This window comes from Mus musculus, chromosome 11 (assembly GCF_000001635.26).
Source record: "Mus musculus strain C57BL/6J chromosome 11, GRCm38.p6 C57BL/6J".
Classification (NCBI taxonomy): Eukaryota; Metazoa; Chordata; class Mammalia; order Rodentia; family Muridae; genus Mus; species Mus musculus.
The window spans coordinates 120859755-120872807 of record NC_000077.6 but is presented as its reverse complement, the minus strand read 5'-3'; the positions used below and the strand labels follow the sequence as shown (position 1 = coordinate 120872807).

The window sequence follows — 13053 nt, the reverse complement described above, 5'->3', positions numbered from 1 at the left end:
TACTTGGGAGAACTTAGGGTCTAGTCTGAGACCAGCCAAGGAACACAGCGCTGGGATGTCAAGGAGAAGCACTGTGTCACTGTGGGCCAGCAAAGCAGATGTCCATGTGGCCTCCTCTCTCTCCCCTACATACCCAATTGTGACTAATACTGCCTCTCCCCCAAATCAGAGCTCAGCATCTGTTCTTGCCTACAACACCTAACATTTTAGGGGTTATTTTTCTTTTTTTCAGATTTATTTGTGCATTGGTGTTTTGCCTACACGTGTGTCTGTGTAAGGATGCCAGATCACCTAGAACTGGAATTACAAACAAATAGTTGTGAGCTGCCATGTGGGTGCTGGGACTTGAACCTGGGTCCTCTGGAAAAGCAAACAGTTCTAACTACTCAGCCATCTCTCCAGGACCCTTGCTTTTGCTTTTAGACAAGGTCTCATATAGCTCAGGTTGGCCTCAAAAGAATTCCTTGTATAGTCAGGAATGAGTTGATCCTCCTGCCTCCCCCCCAACCCCCCAAACTGGGATTACAGGCTTCATTCACATACTCAATTTTCAGTGGTGCTGAGGACCAAACTCAGGGCTTCATGCATGCTAGGCAAGCACTGTACCAGCCTACATACAGTTCTAGACCTGGTACCTAATGCTTTAAGCTAGCATAAGGAACATGACTGCAGGAACACTGACTTCAAGACCAGCCTGTGCTACAGAGTAAGAGAAACTAAATCAAGGCATTGAAGCGACGCCTCAGGGTTTAAGAGTCCTTGTTGCTCTTGCAGAGAATCTGGGTTTAGTTCTAGCCCCAACTTGGTGACTCACAATCATCTATAACTCTAGTTCCAGGAGATTCAACACTTCCTTCTGACCCCACAGGCACCAGGCATGCCTGTACATACATGCATGCAAACCACTCATATGCATAAAACAAATAAAAACATCTACATTTTAAACAAAAGAAAAACACAAGGCAAAACAAAAATTGTACAAAAACAAAAGTGAGTAACTGGAGCTCATGTACACCCCTCCGTCCTTCGCTCCTGTGTGCGCTCTTACCAGTCATGTGCGCACCATGCTCACCCAGGGTTCAAGGACATAGACTTTTCCATACACAGTGTACATAGCCTGCTTTTCCTCCCAGCCAGGCATGCTGTGCATTTGAGCCATCAGCAGGCCGATTCCTAGAAGCGATGGGACAGTGGCTTCACACAGGCTAGGCCAGTGCTGTACCTACACTGATTTCCTTCTTCCTGGGGTCGGGAATGGTGTCCGCGTTTCCTCTCATCTGCCAGCAGCCTAGTGTCTGTCTCCCACAAACTCCTCTCTGCACTCTTCATGAGCTATGAAGTGCCGGAAGAGACTTGCACAACAGAGAATTAGAATCTCCCCGTGACCACAAGCCCACAAAAAGTAAATACTCACTAGAAAATCATGGCAGGTAACACATTGATTGTTTTACTTCATATATCCTTCATTTTTGTAGGGTTTCCCCCACTTGTTATTATATTATTTCTCATTTTATTATATCATTATACTTCTGATTTATGTACTAGGTATCAAACCCAGGGCCTGTGTGTTCCAGTCAAACACTCTACCACTGAGCCTCATCCCCAGCCCTGCTAAGGAGAATTTGATTCCTCTATGAATGATGTGGGGAAAACCTACCATACTGGAGGTGGTGATACCCGCCTAGTATCCAAGCACTCAGAAGGCACAGGCAGGAAGATCATGAGTTCAAGACCAGCCACAGTCAAAAAGTAAAGAGAAGGTAACTGGGACCTAAGTTTCCCCTGTGGCTACAGTTGATTGTTTCGCCTTCTGAGTGTACTGCCCAGGTTGTCAGATGTCCATACTTGGTAATAACAGTGACATGCGCATCCAAAAACCTGATGCAGAAATCACTAATCATAAAGACCTAGCCTTAGTGGACCAGTTGAATACACTGTTATAGAGCTGGCAGCCTGCTGCTATGTCATTATTCTAGGCCCTGGAAGCAGTCCTCTTCAGACTCCACAAAAGGTAGCTGCTTCCCCAAAGGAGACCTAACTTGCATTTCATCCTCTGAGGCGGGGGCTTGGGGCTGTTTGCTTGGTTGTTCGTGTCTTTTAGCTGTTCTGCTAGCCAGAGCTTGAGGGCAACAAAGCTTCCTTGGGTCTCCTCATGTCTGACAGGAATCCAAGTTTAACTGGAGCTGAGCTGGAGCTAGAGCTCTGTGTGTGGGTTGGGTTTTGGGTCTCACTGTGTAGCCTAGGCTGGCCTTAATCAAAATCCCTCTGCCTCAGCCTTCACACGCTGGGTTCACAGATATGTCCACCTCCTAAACAGTCACCTAGCAGTCTGTTCTATACACATTGGCCATTTCTGTTGTCTTCCATTTTATGTTATTGTGTCTAGTTGGGGCTCAATTTAGTTTGTCCTGATTAAAAGTCCATGTGACACACTGTCTTGTTTTTCATATTCTTGAAAACCTAGCCAGAGGTTAGGACTGGGAAGGTGGCTCTGTGATGCAGCGTCAATGAGTAAGCATGAGAACTGGAAGTTGAGTCCCCAGATTCCAGTGGGTGTGGTAGCTGGAGACAGGGATCCCAGAACAAGGCAGCTAGGGAGGTTAGCATCAGTGAGCTCTGGGTGTGACTGGAAGATGCTGCCTCCGGGAGTAAAAGGTGGAAGAGGGATCAAGAATAATCTCTTACATCAACCTTGGGCTTCAGAGTTCACATGTACACAGATGCACGCATTTCCACACACATAAATAACAGTACACACATGAAGAAACCAACTCTTGTTCCTTTAAATGCTGCTTCCTGTTTCCTTCTCATCCTTGTGTATGTCACTATGATGGTTTTATGTAGTGTGTGTGTGTGATGTGTGTGTGTGTAGTATGTGTGGTATATGTGTGTAGGTGTGTGTGTGGTGGGGGTAAGTGTTGTGTGTCCATGTATGTGTGTGTGTGTGTGTGTGTGTAGTATATGTGTGTAGGTGTGTATGGGGGGGTAAGTGTTGTATGTCCGTGTGTGTGTGTGTGTGTGTGTGTGTGTGTGTGGTGTGTGTCTGTGCAGGAGAGTGTTGTGTGTGTGGTGTGTATGTGTGTCTGCCCCTCTTTTGTTTTCCTGAGGCTTCTGAAGTGGCTAGATGACTCCCTGGGAGCTATCAGTTAGCACCTCACCTCTATTCCTTTTTTTGAGTCGATCTGATTGATCTCTTCCCAGTGTCTTGATTGAGTGTTTAGCATTCAACTTGGTTCCTTCATGTTCACCTATTACATGGTTTCTGTGTGGCCCTGGCTGTCCTGGAATTTGCTAGTCTCAAACTCAGTGATCTACCTGCCTCTGTGTCCCCAGTGCTGAGATTAAAGGCATGCACTGCAACGCTGGGCTTGCCATTGCATGTTTTAGGGTGTAAATTCCCATGTGACTGTGACTTCAAACATGTCCTAGAAACATACAGGACATAGTTACCAAATAACTAATCTCAAGACACGTGTTCTTGTGGGCTCAGGGTTCTTTCTATTTCACCCTTGAGTTATCTAGAAGAGATTTTCAAAATCCTTTTTGGTTATTTTTAATCTAATATGCTGGCTTCTGTTTTTTATTTTCTGCTGTTAACAACTATATGAAACACACTCACATCCCTTCTGAATTTGCTTTTGCCCCTCAGTTTGCCTGCTGGCGTGCTGTGGTTAGAGCCTTCCCATTCTCACCTTCTACTTGCTCCTCTGTCCCTTTGCTCTTGTGCTGAATGTAGACTTTACATCTCACCACAGCTCACCCAGCATCCTTTGGTATTTGACAATATCCATAGTAAGGAGATCATTCTAGGAAGAAAACATGGCTCTCACACATAAGCCTGGGTTTAAATTTTATTCTTTATTGGACAGCAAGGAATCCATGCTGTGACCCACTTGAAACCTCAGGAAAGCTGCCATCCCCCTCCCACTCCTCCGTCCAACATAATGAATTCCTGTCTCATTCCATTTTTATGTTTTAAAGTTTGTTTGTTTGTTTGTTTATTTATCTATTTATTTATTTTATGTGAGTACACTGTAGCTGTACAGATGGTTGTGAGCCTCCACGTGATTGTTGGGAATTGAATTTTTTTTTAGGGCCTCTGCTTGCTCTGGTCAATCTTGCTTACTCAGTCCCTGCTTGCTCTGGCCCAAAGATTTATTTATTATTAAACATAAGTACACTGTAGCTATCTTCTGACACATCAGAAGAGGGCATCAGATCCCATTACAAATGGTTGTGAGCCACCATGTGGTTGCTGGGATTTGAACTCAGGACCTTTCGGAAGAGCAGTCAGTGCTCTTACCCGCTGAGCTATCTCACCAGCCCCACATTCCATTTTATTTCCCGACTTGAACTGGGAAGACTGACTCCATGCTCTTAAAGTGCTCCATTGAGTGTGCCAAGCCAAAGTTGCCACCCACTCCTGATTGAGGCAGAAGCTCCCTGACGGACTGACCACCAAAACATAGCAGTGGAAGCAAGACTGCTGTCCCTAGCCAAAAGATGTATTTTACTGCAGAATGTGGGAAACAATGCCCCAGATCATTTCAGGCCTTGTCCATACAAGGCTATCCATGCCTCTCTGCAAAGGATGAGCTCTGGGGCTGGTGAGATGGCTCAGCAGGTAAGAGCATCCGACTGCTCTTCCAAAGGTCCTGAGTTCAAATCCCAGCAACCACATGGTGGCTCACAACCATCCGTAATGAGATCTGACTCCCTCTTCTGGTGTGTCTGAAGACAGCTACAGTGTACTTACATATAATAAATAAATCTTAAAAAAAAAAAAAAAAAGGATGAGCTTTGCAGCTATGCAAGTGAGTGATCCTAAGCCAAGGTCATCATTGTCATCTTCTTCATCATCTTATGTCACAGCACTCGGGAAACTGAAACAAGAGGCAGACAACTCTAGGCCACCCTGCCTACAGAACTAGACCTGTTTAAACAGACAACTCCAAGATGTTTAGGTTAACTTAAAACAAGTCAAGTTAATGAGAGGATACTTATTTGATTTCAAGATCATCCCCCAGTGAAAGAGTACAGAAGCATTTACTTACAGCCTTAACTTTTAAGTTTATGCACATACACCTTCCCTCCTTTTTTTATTTTTTATTTTAGGTTTATTTATTTTATATGTGTAAGTGTTTTGGCTATGTATATGTCTGTGCATCATATGTGTGTCTGGTACCTGAGGAGACCAAAAGAGGGTGTTAGATCTCTAGGAACTAGAGTTTTAGATATTGGTTAACCACTGTGTGGGTTCTGGGAACTGAACACAGGTCCTCCTTAAGATGAGCTCTCTCCAGTCCCATCCTGCACCCCCTTTTTTAAGTGGGGCTTTGCTGTGTTGTCCAGGTTGGCCTCATCTTCAGTATCCAGAGCATTAGGGACTCTGTGTGTGTGTGGGGGGGGGAATATGTACGTAGGGTGTGTGTGTGTCTGTGTTATATGGTGGTGTTTATGTGTGTGTGGAATATGTGAGTAGTATGTGTGTGGAGTGGTGTATGTGTGCGTTTGTGTGGTATGTGTGCAGGGTGGTGTGTAGTGTATGTGTGGTGTGTGCATGTGTGTTATTTGTGTGGGGTGGTGTGTGATGTATGTGTATTGGGTAGTGTGTGGTGTGTGTGTGTGTGTGTACTATCTGTGTGTTATGTGTGTTGGGTAGTGTGTGTGTGTGTGTGTGTGTCTCCTACACAGGCAGATGCTTACTTACTGAGCTGCCCCAGGCCTGTATTAGTGACTGTTAGTAAATTTTGTTCCTTCTGCTGTCTGTGCAGCTGTCTGAGGGTTAGGGTTGTGCTGGGAAGTAGTACTGTGTGTCCCTGGGCTCTGCTAGGGAATGATGTGTCACAGTTCACACCTGACCTCTGTCACCAAGTTCCTTCTTTCTCTTTTCCTTTCTTTCCTTTTTTCTTTTTCTGAAACAGGGTTTCTCTATGTAGCCCTGGCTGTCCTGGAACTCACTCTGTAGACCAGGCTGGCCTCGAACTCAGAAATCCACCTGTCTCTGCCTCCCCAGTGCTGGGATTAAAGGCGTGTGCCACTTACTGCCCAGCTCAATCTGCTGTTCTTGTGTTCAAGAAATCCTTTATGATGTATATGGGGAACCAACCCTTTCCTGATCCCATTTCCAGGGAAACCAACTCCTTGCCCAGGTCCTCCCACCTCTGAACCCCAGGACCCCCAGGAGGTGCCTGAGAGATCTTTGGACCGTGGCCCACCTTTGGGACAATTGCAGCCCTACTCAACAACTCAGGTAACTTCTTCACCTAAGAAATGTTCTAAGTGCCAGAGTGTAGGCTCTCAGTAGACAAGCTACAGAAGACAAGAAGAAGAGCCTCTTGCTTCAGTGCCCACTGCAGTGTGGCCACACCACACTCGCTCTTGCCTTTCTTCTTATTTTGTCTTGGGTTTTGGAGTCAGAGCCTCAAGATGTAGCCCAGCCTAGTGTGAACCCTGGGTACTAAGTGCAGGAATTACACAAGTGCCCTAACCATGCCTGCCTCCTGGGTTTGTTTACGGCCTTAAGCAACTAATGATACATATGGTTTAGTAGCTTTGCCCGTATAGGTATTATGTTTTTAATCTTTACCAATATAAATTTTAAGATTTGTATCTTTAATAAAAATGTCTTGGAGCTGGAGAGATGACTCGGTAATTAAGAGTACTTGTTTCTCTTCCAGAAGAACTGAGTTTGTCTCAGTCAGCTCATAGCCAACTGTAACTTACTGTAGCTCCAGGGGATGTGTCTCAGCTTACTTTCTATTACTGTGACCAAACTCCAGAACCAAAAGCAACTTGGCAAGGAAATAGTTTAATTGGCTTCTGAGTCCCAGTCCTAGTCCCTCCTAAAGGGAAGTCAGGGCAGGAACCTGAGAGCCAGCCCCTGAGGCAAAGGCCATGGAGTGAGGGACATTGCTCCCAGTGTGCTTCTTGTGGCTTGCTCAGTTAGCTTTTGTTTTGTTTTCTTAATTGATTTGTATTTTATGTGCATTGGTGTTTTGCTTGCATGTTTGTCTGTAAATGTGTGCATGCCTGGTACTTGTGGAGATGAGGAGAGACATTTAATCCCTTGAAACTAAAGTCCCAGATGGTTGTTAACCACCATGTGCATAGGTCCTAGAACTCAAACCTGGGCCTCTGGAAGAGCAGCCTGTGCTCTCTTGGAGACAGAGTCTCCTCCTGCTCATGGGCTGTTGAGCCGTCTGTCTCCTCAGCCACTTGTCATATACAGTCCAGGACCACTTGCCAGAGAGTGGGTGTGGCGCATCCACAGCGGGATGGGTGGGACCCTCTCACATCAACCATTAATGAAGAAAATGCTCCCATGACTTGCCTGTAGGCCTCCTAAAGTGGGCATTTTTCTCCATTGAGATTCTCCTTGCCAGATGACTCTAGCCAACATTAATCCACACCTTTCCTTTCTGTTTCCCGACTGTTAGTAAATGTGTCCCTCTGCTGCTCTGTGCAGCTGTCTGAGGGACGGCTGTGGATTAGGATTAGACTAGGAAGTTGTGCTGTGTGTCCCTGAGCTCTGCTCATGTTAATATCACAATATAATATATATTCCAAGCCAGGTGGTGGTGGCACATGCCTTTAATCCCAGCACTCAGGAGGAAGAGGCAGGTGGATCTCTCTTGAGTTCAAGGCCAGCCTGGTCTACAAAGCTAATTCCAGGACAGCCTGGGCTATTACACAGAGAAACCTTATATTGAAAAACAAAACAATAGCTGCATATGTAGCAGAGGATGGCCTAGTCAGTCATCAGTGGGAGGAGATTCCCTTGGTCCTGTGAAAGTTCTATGCCCCAGTATAGGGGAATGCCAGGGCCAGGAAGTGGGAGTGGGTGGGTTGGGGAGCAGGGGGAGAGGGGAGGGGATAGGGGGTTTTCCGAGGGAAAACTAGGAAAGGGGATAACATTTGAAATGTAAATAAAGAAAATATCTAATAAAAAAATAGGAAAAAAAAAGATTATAGTTACACAACTGTTGTGGACCAATCAGCCATTCTGTCTTTTACTAAGCTGACCAGCCCCAGATCAGTCCTTAAAAAGCAAGGTTTCTGATTTGGAAGTCCTCCTTCTGTGAGATGTTTTTATCTCTGTGCCTGCTGTATTTCCTCATCCCTAATAAAAACCTTTTTTAAAAAACTGCTTAAAAAGAAGAGAAAAGAAAAACATAACAAAGTTTAAACACTAAAAGTTCAAAAATCCCGTTTAGAAAACCAAATTCTTTCAACTGTGGGATCCTGTAAAATAAAAGCTAAGGGGCTGGAGAGATGGCTCAGCAGTTAAGAGCACTGACTGCTCTTCCGAAGGTCCTGAGTTCAAATCCCAGCAACCACATGGTGGCTCACAACCATCCATAACGAGATCCAGAAGAGGAGAGGGGTCACCCTCTTCTGGAGTGTCTGAAGACAGCTACGGTGTACTTACATAATAAATAAATAAATCTTTAAAAAAAAAAATAAATAAAATAAAAGCTAAGTTAAATAACTCGTGTGTGTGTGTGTGTGTGTGTGTGTGTGTGTGGTAATTTTTTTTTTTTAAGTAGGCAGATATCTGTGAGTTTGAGTCCAGCCTGATGAATTCCAGGCCATCCAAGGCTGCACAGTGAAACCCTGTCTCAAAACAAAAAACAAAATGACCTCTCCTCAGGTTTTACCCAGAACAGTCAGGACTTGCAAGATAGGAATCCCCAGGTGGCCCAGTGTCCAGGGCTGTCCACTCAGAACTTCAGCTGAGGCCTGCCTCCCTGAGACCTGAGGTAAGGGCCTACCTCCCTGAGACCTGAGGTTAGGGGCCTGCCTCCCTGAGACCTGAGGTAAGGGCCTGCCTCCCTGAGACCTGAGGTAGGGGCTGTCTCCCTGAGACCTGAGGTAGGGGCCTGCCTCCCTGAGACCTGAGGTAGGGGCCTGCCTCCTTGAGACCTGAGGTAGGGGCCTGCCTCCCTGAGACCGGAAGTGGCATACCTCTGACATGGGAATGTTCATATTGCTTTTTCTTCCCACAAGTCTCAATACAACTAGTAATTCCCACCATTGACTGATGAACATAACGAGCTTGTGCCTTGGAGCCAAATGTGTACATAGCAGGGTTATTTGATTTTGAGAGTCCTGCAATCTTCCTGCCAAGGTTCCTAAAGTGCAAAGGACTTCAGGTAACCACAGTGGGCCAGCTGAATGTAGGTTTTATGCTACTAATGATCATCGGCTTTTCTAAGGCCATGAGAATTTGGAATCTTAGTACTGATTCATATTTGTTGAATAACTGCAAATGTATCCTCGCAAAGGAATTTGCTTTTTGGTTTACTTAAACTCTGTTAGAAGGCCAGGCGTGGTGGCACACGCCTTTAATCCCAGAACTCGGGAGGCAGAGGCAGGCGGATTTCTGAGTTCGAGGCCAGCCTGGTCTACAAAGTGAGTTCCAGGATAGCCAGGGCTATACAGAGAAACCCTGTCTCGAAAAACAAAAAAAAAAAAAAAAAAAAAAAAAAAAAAAACCCAAACCAAAAACTCTGTTAGAAGAAAGGAAAGCCATGTAGAGATGTTTCCCCTGAGTGATGCGAGTTCTAATTTCCTCCTGGCCAGGTGGGAGCAGCAGGCTCTGGGCCAGGGAACAATGTGCTGACCATCCTGGGGAGGCCACGGAGGCTGGGTGTAGGTGGGGCAGGGCTGAAGTGTGGAAAAGGAGCGTTGGGAACACCAAGAAAGACCATCAAAGCTTAGGCCTGAGCAGCTGGGGAGGGAAGAGGGGCCACGTGGGAGGGACCCCTTCTCCAGTCACAGCTGGGCCAGCGGAGGAGAGCCGAGTCAGGGACGGGCCAAGGCCACCCAGAAAGCAGGCACAGAGAACAGCCGAGACACGAGCAGGTCAGTTGTTTGTCAGAGGAAACTAAGCAGGACTGGCCAGAGAAGGTAGGGCAGCCCAGGTGTTCCCTCAGTGGCCCACTCTCCTCATGAAGCGAAGTCTGAGGGAAGCGTTGAGAAGCATGGCCGAGCCTAGAGAGGAGGCTTGGTGTGTTCAGAGAGGTAGGAGCTGCTCCTGCACTGCAGGGGAGTGAGTGGCTTCCCTGTGCACGTGCTCTGTCACCTCCCTCCTCCTTCCATGGGCCCACACAGGCTGCACTCACAACGCGCCTCTACTCCTGACCCATGGGAAGCCCTTCAATCCAGGGGGGTTTCATCTCTCACCACTTGGGAATTTTCAGTCACTTGGACTAGTCATTTCTCAAACGTGTTTTGTCAGAAGAAACCTTTCTACACCAAGTAAACAAGCCTGCTGTCCATTGCAGTAAAGCATGTCTGTTATCGGACTATTTTTTTCCTAGTATAGTATATATTTTATTAAACTATTAATTTTTTCCAAACAATAAAGCTACCACTGTCATCACATTGATTGAAATAACCTAAAACTCTATAAAAGAGACGCTGGAGACTGAGTTAAGAGGATGGAGCTTAAGGCCAACTTGGGCTGCCTCAAATACAAACAAAAGAAACAAAACAGCTGGAGAGATGGCTCAGCAGTTAGAAGCACTGGCTGCTCTTCCAGAGGACGTGGGTTTGATTCCCAGCACCACAGGGCAGCTCACAACCGTCTGCAACTCCAGTCACAGGGCATCCCATGCCATTTCCTGGCCTCTGTAGGCTGCAGGCTGCACACAAGTATACATGCAGGCAAAATACCTATATTCGTAAAAGTATAATAGACAGGTAGTGGGTGCATATGCCTTCAATCTCACAAAACAGGAATATATATAGTCTTTTATTCTTTTTTTTAAATTTATGTTTATTTTTAGTAGTAAATCTCCCTACCAAGTGAGCAGTAGTAGAAAGAGCTGGGCAGAGGCGGTGCATGCCATTAATCCCAGCACTTGGGAGGCGCAAGTAGGTGGATCTCTGAGTTCAAGGCCAGCCTAGTAGTCTACAGAGTTAGTTCCTGGACTTCCAAAGCTACACAGAGAAACCCTATCAGAGAGAGAGAGAGAGAGAGAGAGAGAGATGCACACTACTAGAGAGAAAGATGCATACTACTGTGTGCACTAGAAGACTGCCAGAGACTGCACCCTGTCCCACCCACTGCTGTGAGTCTGGCATGCGCCCAGCTGCTTTTCCCTCATGTTTCCCCTCTTTTCCCTCAAGCCTGTTAGTGGTTCTCTTTGAGGTCCCCTGCCTCCCTTTCCATTGACTTCTCTGCAGAGCATGGATGGGACCAAGCTCTCAGACTGTACAGTGGGCCCAGTTAGGGACCAGCCCGGGAGGCACTATGTTGGGCTAGGGTCTACTTAAGCCAGAGCCATACAGGACTGCCCTGCTTTTGGGGAAGAGACTTATGCTGGAATTCATAGCTTCCTTCCCCAGAGGATTGGGAGAACAACCTAGGCCAGCTGGAGGAAGCTCGCTGAACTTGTAGTAAACAAGTTAAAAGGCTGACAACAGATGAAGAACTCCGTCCCAGATTCAGGGAGTGTTTCTTTCTACTCTTGTAGGAGCGCTGATTCACCAGTGACCAGGTCCTGAATGTCTTGTAACCTTCCCTGACAGGACCCCAGGCACACCAAGAGAAGATGTGCTTCTGAGTATGCAGGGAAGAGTCAACCCCACTCAGCACAAGTGGGCAGCAAAACCAACACCCCACGAGGCCACAAGGCAGAAATGGCGTCAAGGCCTGCTCAGGTAGAGTGGGTGCTGGGGTGCAGATGAGAGCTGGAGTAGTCACAGGATACTGTGGGGTATACACACACACACACACACACACACACACACACACACACCTTGGTGCCTTAGAAAGGGTCACATTGCTCTGATGCCTGGTGTGGATTTGCCAGCAGGTACTTCGATTTAGAGAGGCGGGGCAGGTGGAACACCATAGACACCAGGATACCTACCGTACATTCACCCAGTGGTGGCCGTCACACTCCAGCAGGAACCTCACCTGTTAGAGCTGTCCCCACACCTCTATGCTGGACTCACTTGGGCTTTAGATGTTTAGCTGAGCCTGTTGGTCAGTCAGCACTGTGGTGTTCTGTGCCCGGAGCACTCGGTTGCTCTCCATGGGCCCATCTCCATCTTGAAGAAGTATCCTGGTCCCTTTATCCTGATGGGAGCAGCGAGGGGAAGCTGTAAGCATCTCAAGGGTGGAGAGCGGGTGGCTATCGAAGATAACTCCCTCTTAACTTTCTCTTAGCTCTCACAGAAGCAGCACAGAATCCCCACAGAGACTTGGAAGCCAGTTTATCAGAAAGAAAACAGGACCCCAAAGCTACCACAGGCTCATGAAGTCCCTGAAGAAAGTGACCACCGTACCCACAGATCGTCTTCATTGGCCAGCAGTTCCCTCCAAGACATCTGGAGGCTGCTAGAGCTGGGATCCAGCCCTTCGGGCGTCCCCTCACAGGATAACTCTGTTGCAGGTAGGAGAGCTGCCTGCCTATTGCTACCAACAGGCTTGAGTGCCACAGGAGTGGGGACAGGGTGGCTGCGATGTTCTGAAGTGACTAGAGGTTGTGTGTTGCATTCTCTCTGCCATTTTGATCTCCTGGGCCTTGTACCTTAGTTCTTGTGTGGAGCCAGAGTGTCCCGTGCCTTGTATCAGAGCCCTGCAGATCAGAAGCCGTATCACACCGTGTGCCCCAGGTCTCGTTAGGATGGGATCTACTTCTCCACACATTGGATACAGGGTAGATGGCCTGCTTCTCTAGAAGAGCCAGTGACGGCCAAAGTGAAATTCTCGGAAAGTCTCTCCAGAGGGCTCACTCTGGGGGAACTGTTTGAGATGACATTGAGCGAGAAGGGTAGAAAAACTGATTTAAAACCAAAGCCAGGTAAAACAAACACTGCCTGGCACAGTGGTGCACATGTTCAATCCCAGCACTCAGGAGGCAGAAGCAGATGAGCAAGTGACCAACCGATCAGGGCCAGCCTGGTCTATATAGTAAATTCCAGAACATTTGGAACAAAGTAGAGAAACACTGTCAAAAGGCGGGGGATCACAGCCAGATACCCAGAGTGTGGTGTGTGGTCAAGTGTCCCTCTGTGTTAGTCCTGGATATGTCCTTC

The 13053-nt window shown here is 47.0% G+C and overlaps 1 protein-coding gene across 12 annotated transcripts in view; it reads left to right on the top strand.

Annotated features, from left to right (window-relative positions):
• Ccdc57 (coiled-coil domain containing 57) overlaps positions 1-13053 on the top strand; it is a 106398-nt gene that overhangs the window by 60119 nt on the left and 33226 nt on the right. For 7 of the 12 annotated variants that reach the window (XR_001780052.2, XR_003949508.1, XM_006534233.2 and 4 more), the window contains 3 exons: positions 6132-6253; positions 11539-11670; positions 12182-12407. Coding sequence is in view for 6 of the 12 variants with exons in the window: in XM_006534233.2 (XP_006534296.1) it covers positions 6132-6253; positions 11539-11670; positions 12182-12407 (480 nt within the window). In the remaining 6 variants the exon portion in view is untranslated. Of the gene's footprint in view, positions 1-1545; positions 1761-6131; positions 6254-11483; positions 11671-12181; positions 12408-13053 lie in introns of those variants that run through there. The other 5 variants (XR_003949507.1, XR_001780053.2, XR_388531.2 and 2 more) reach the window with 4 other exon arrangements.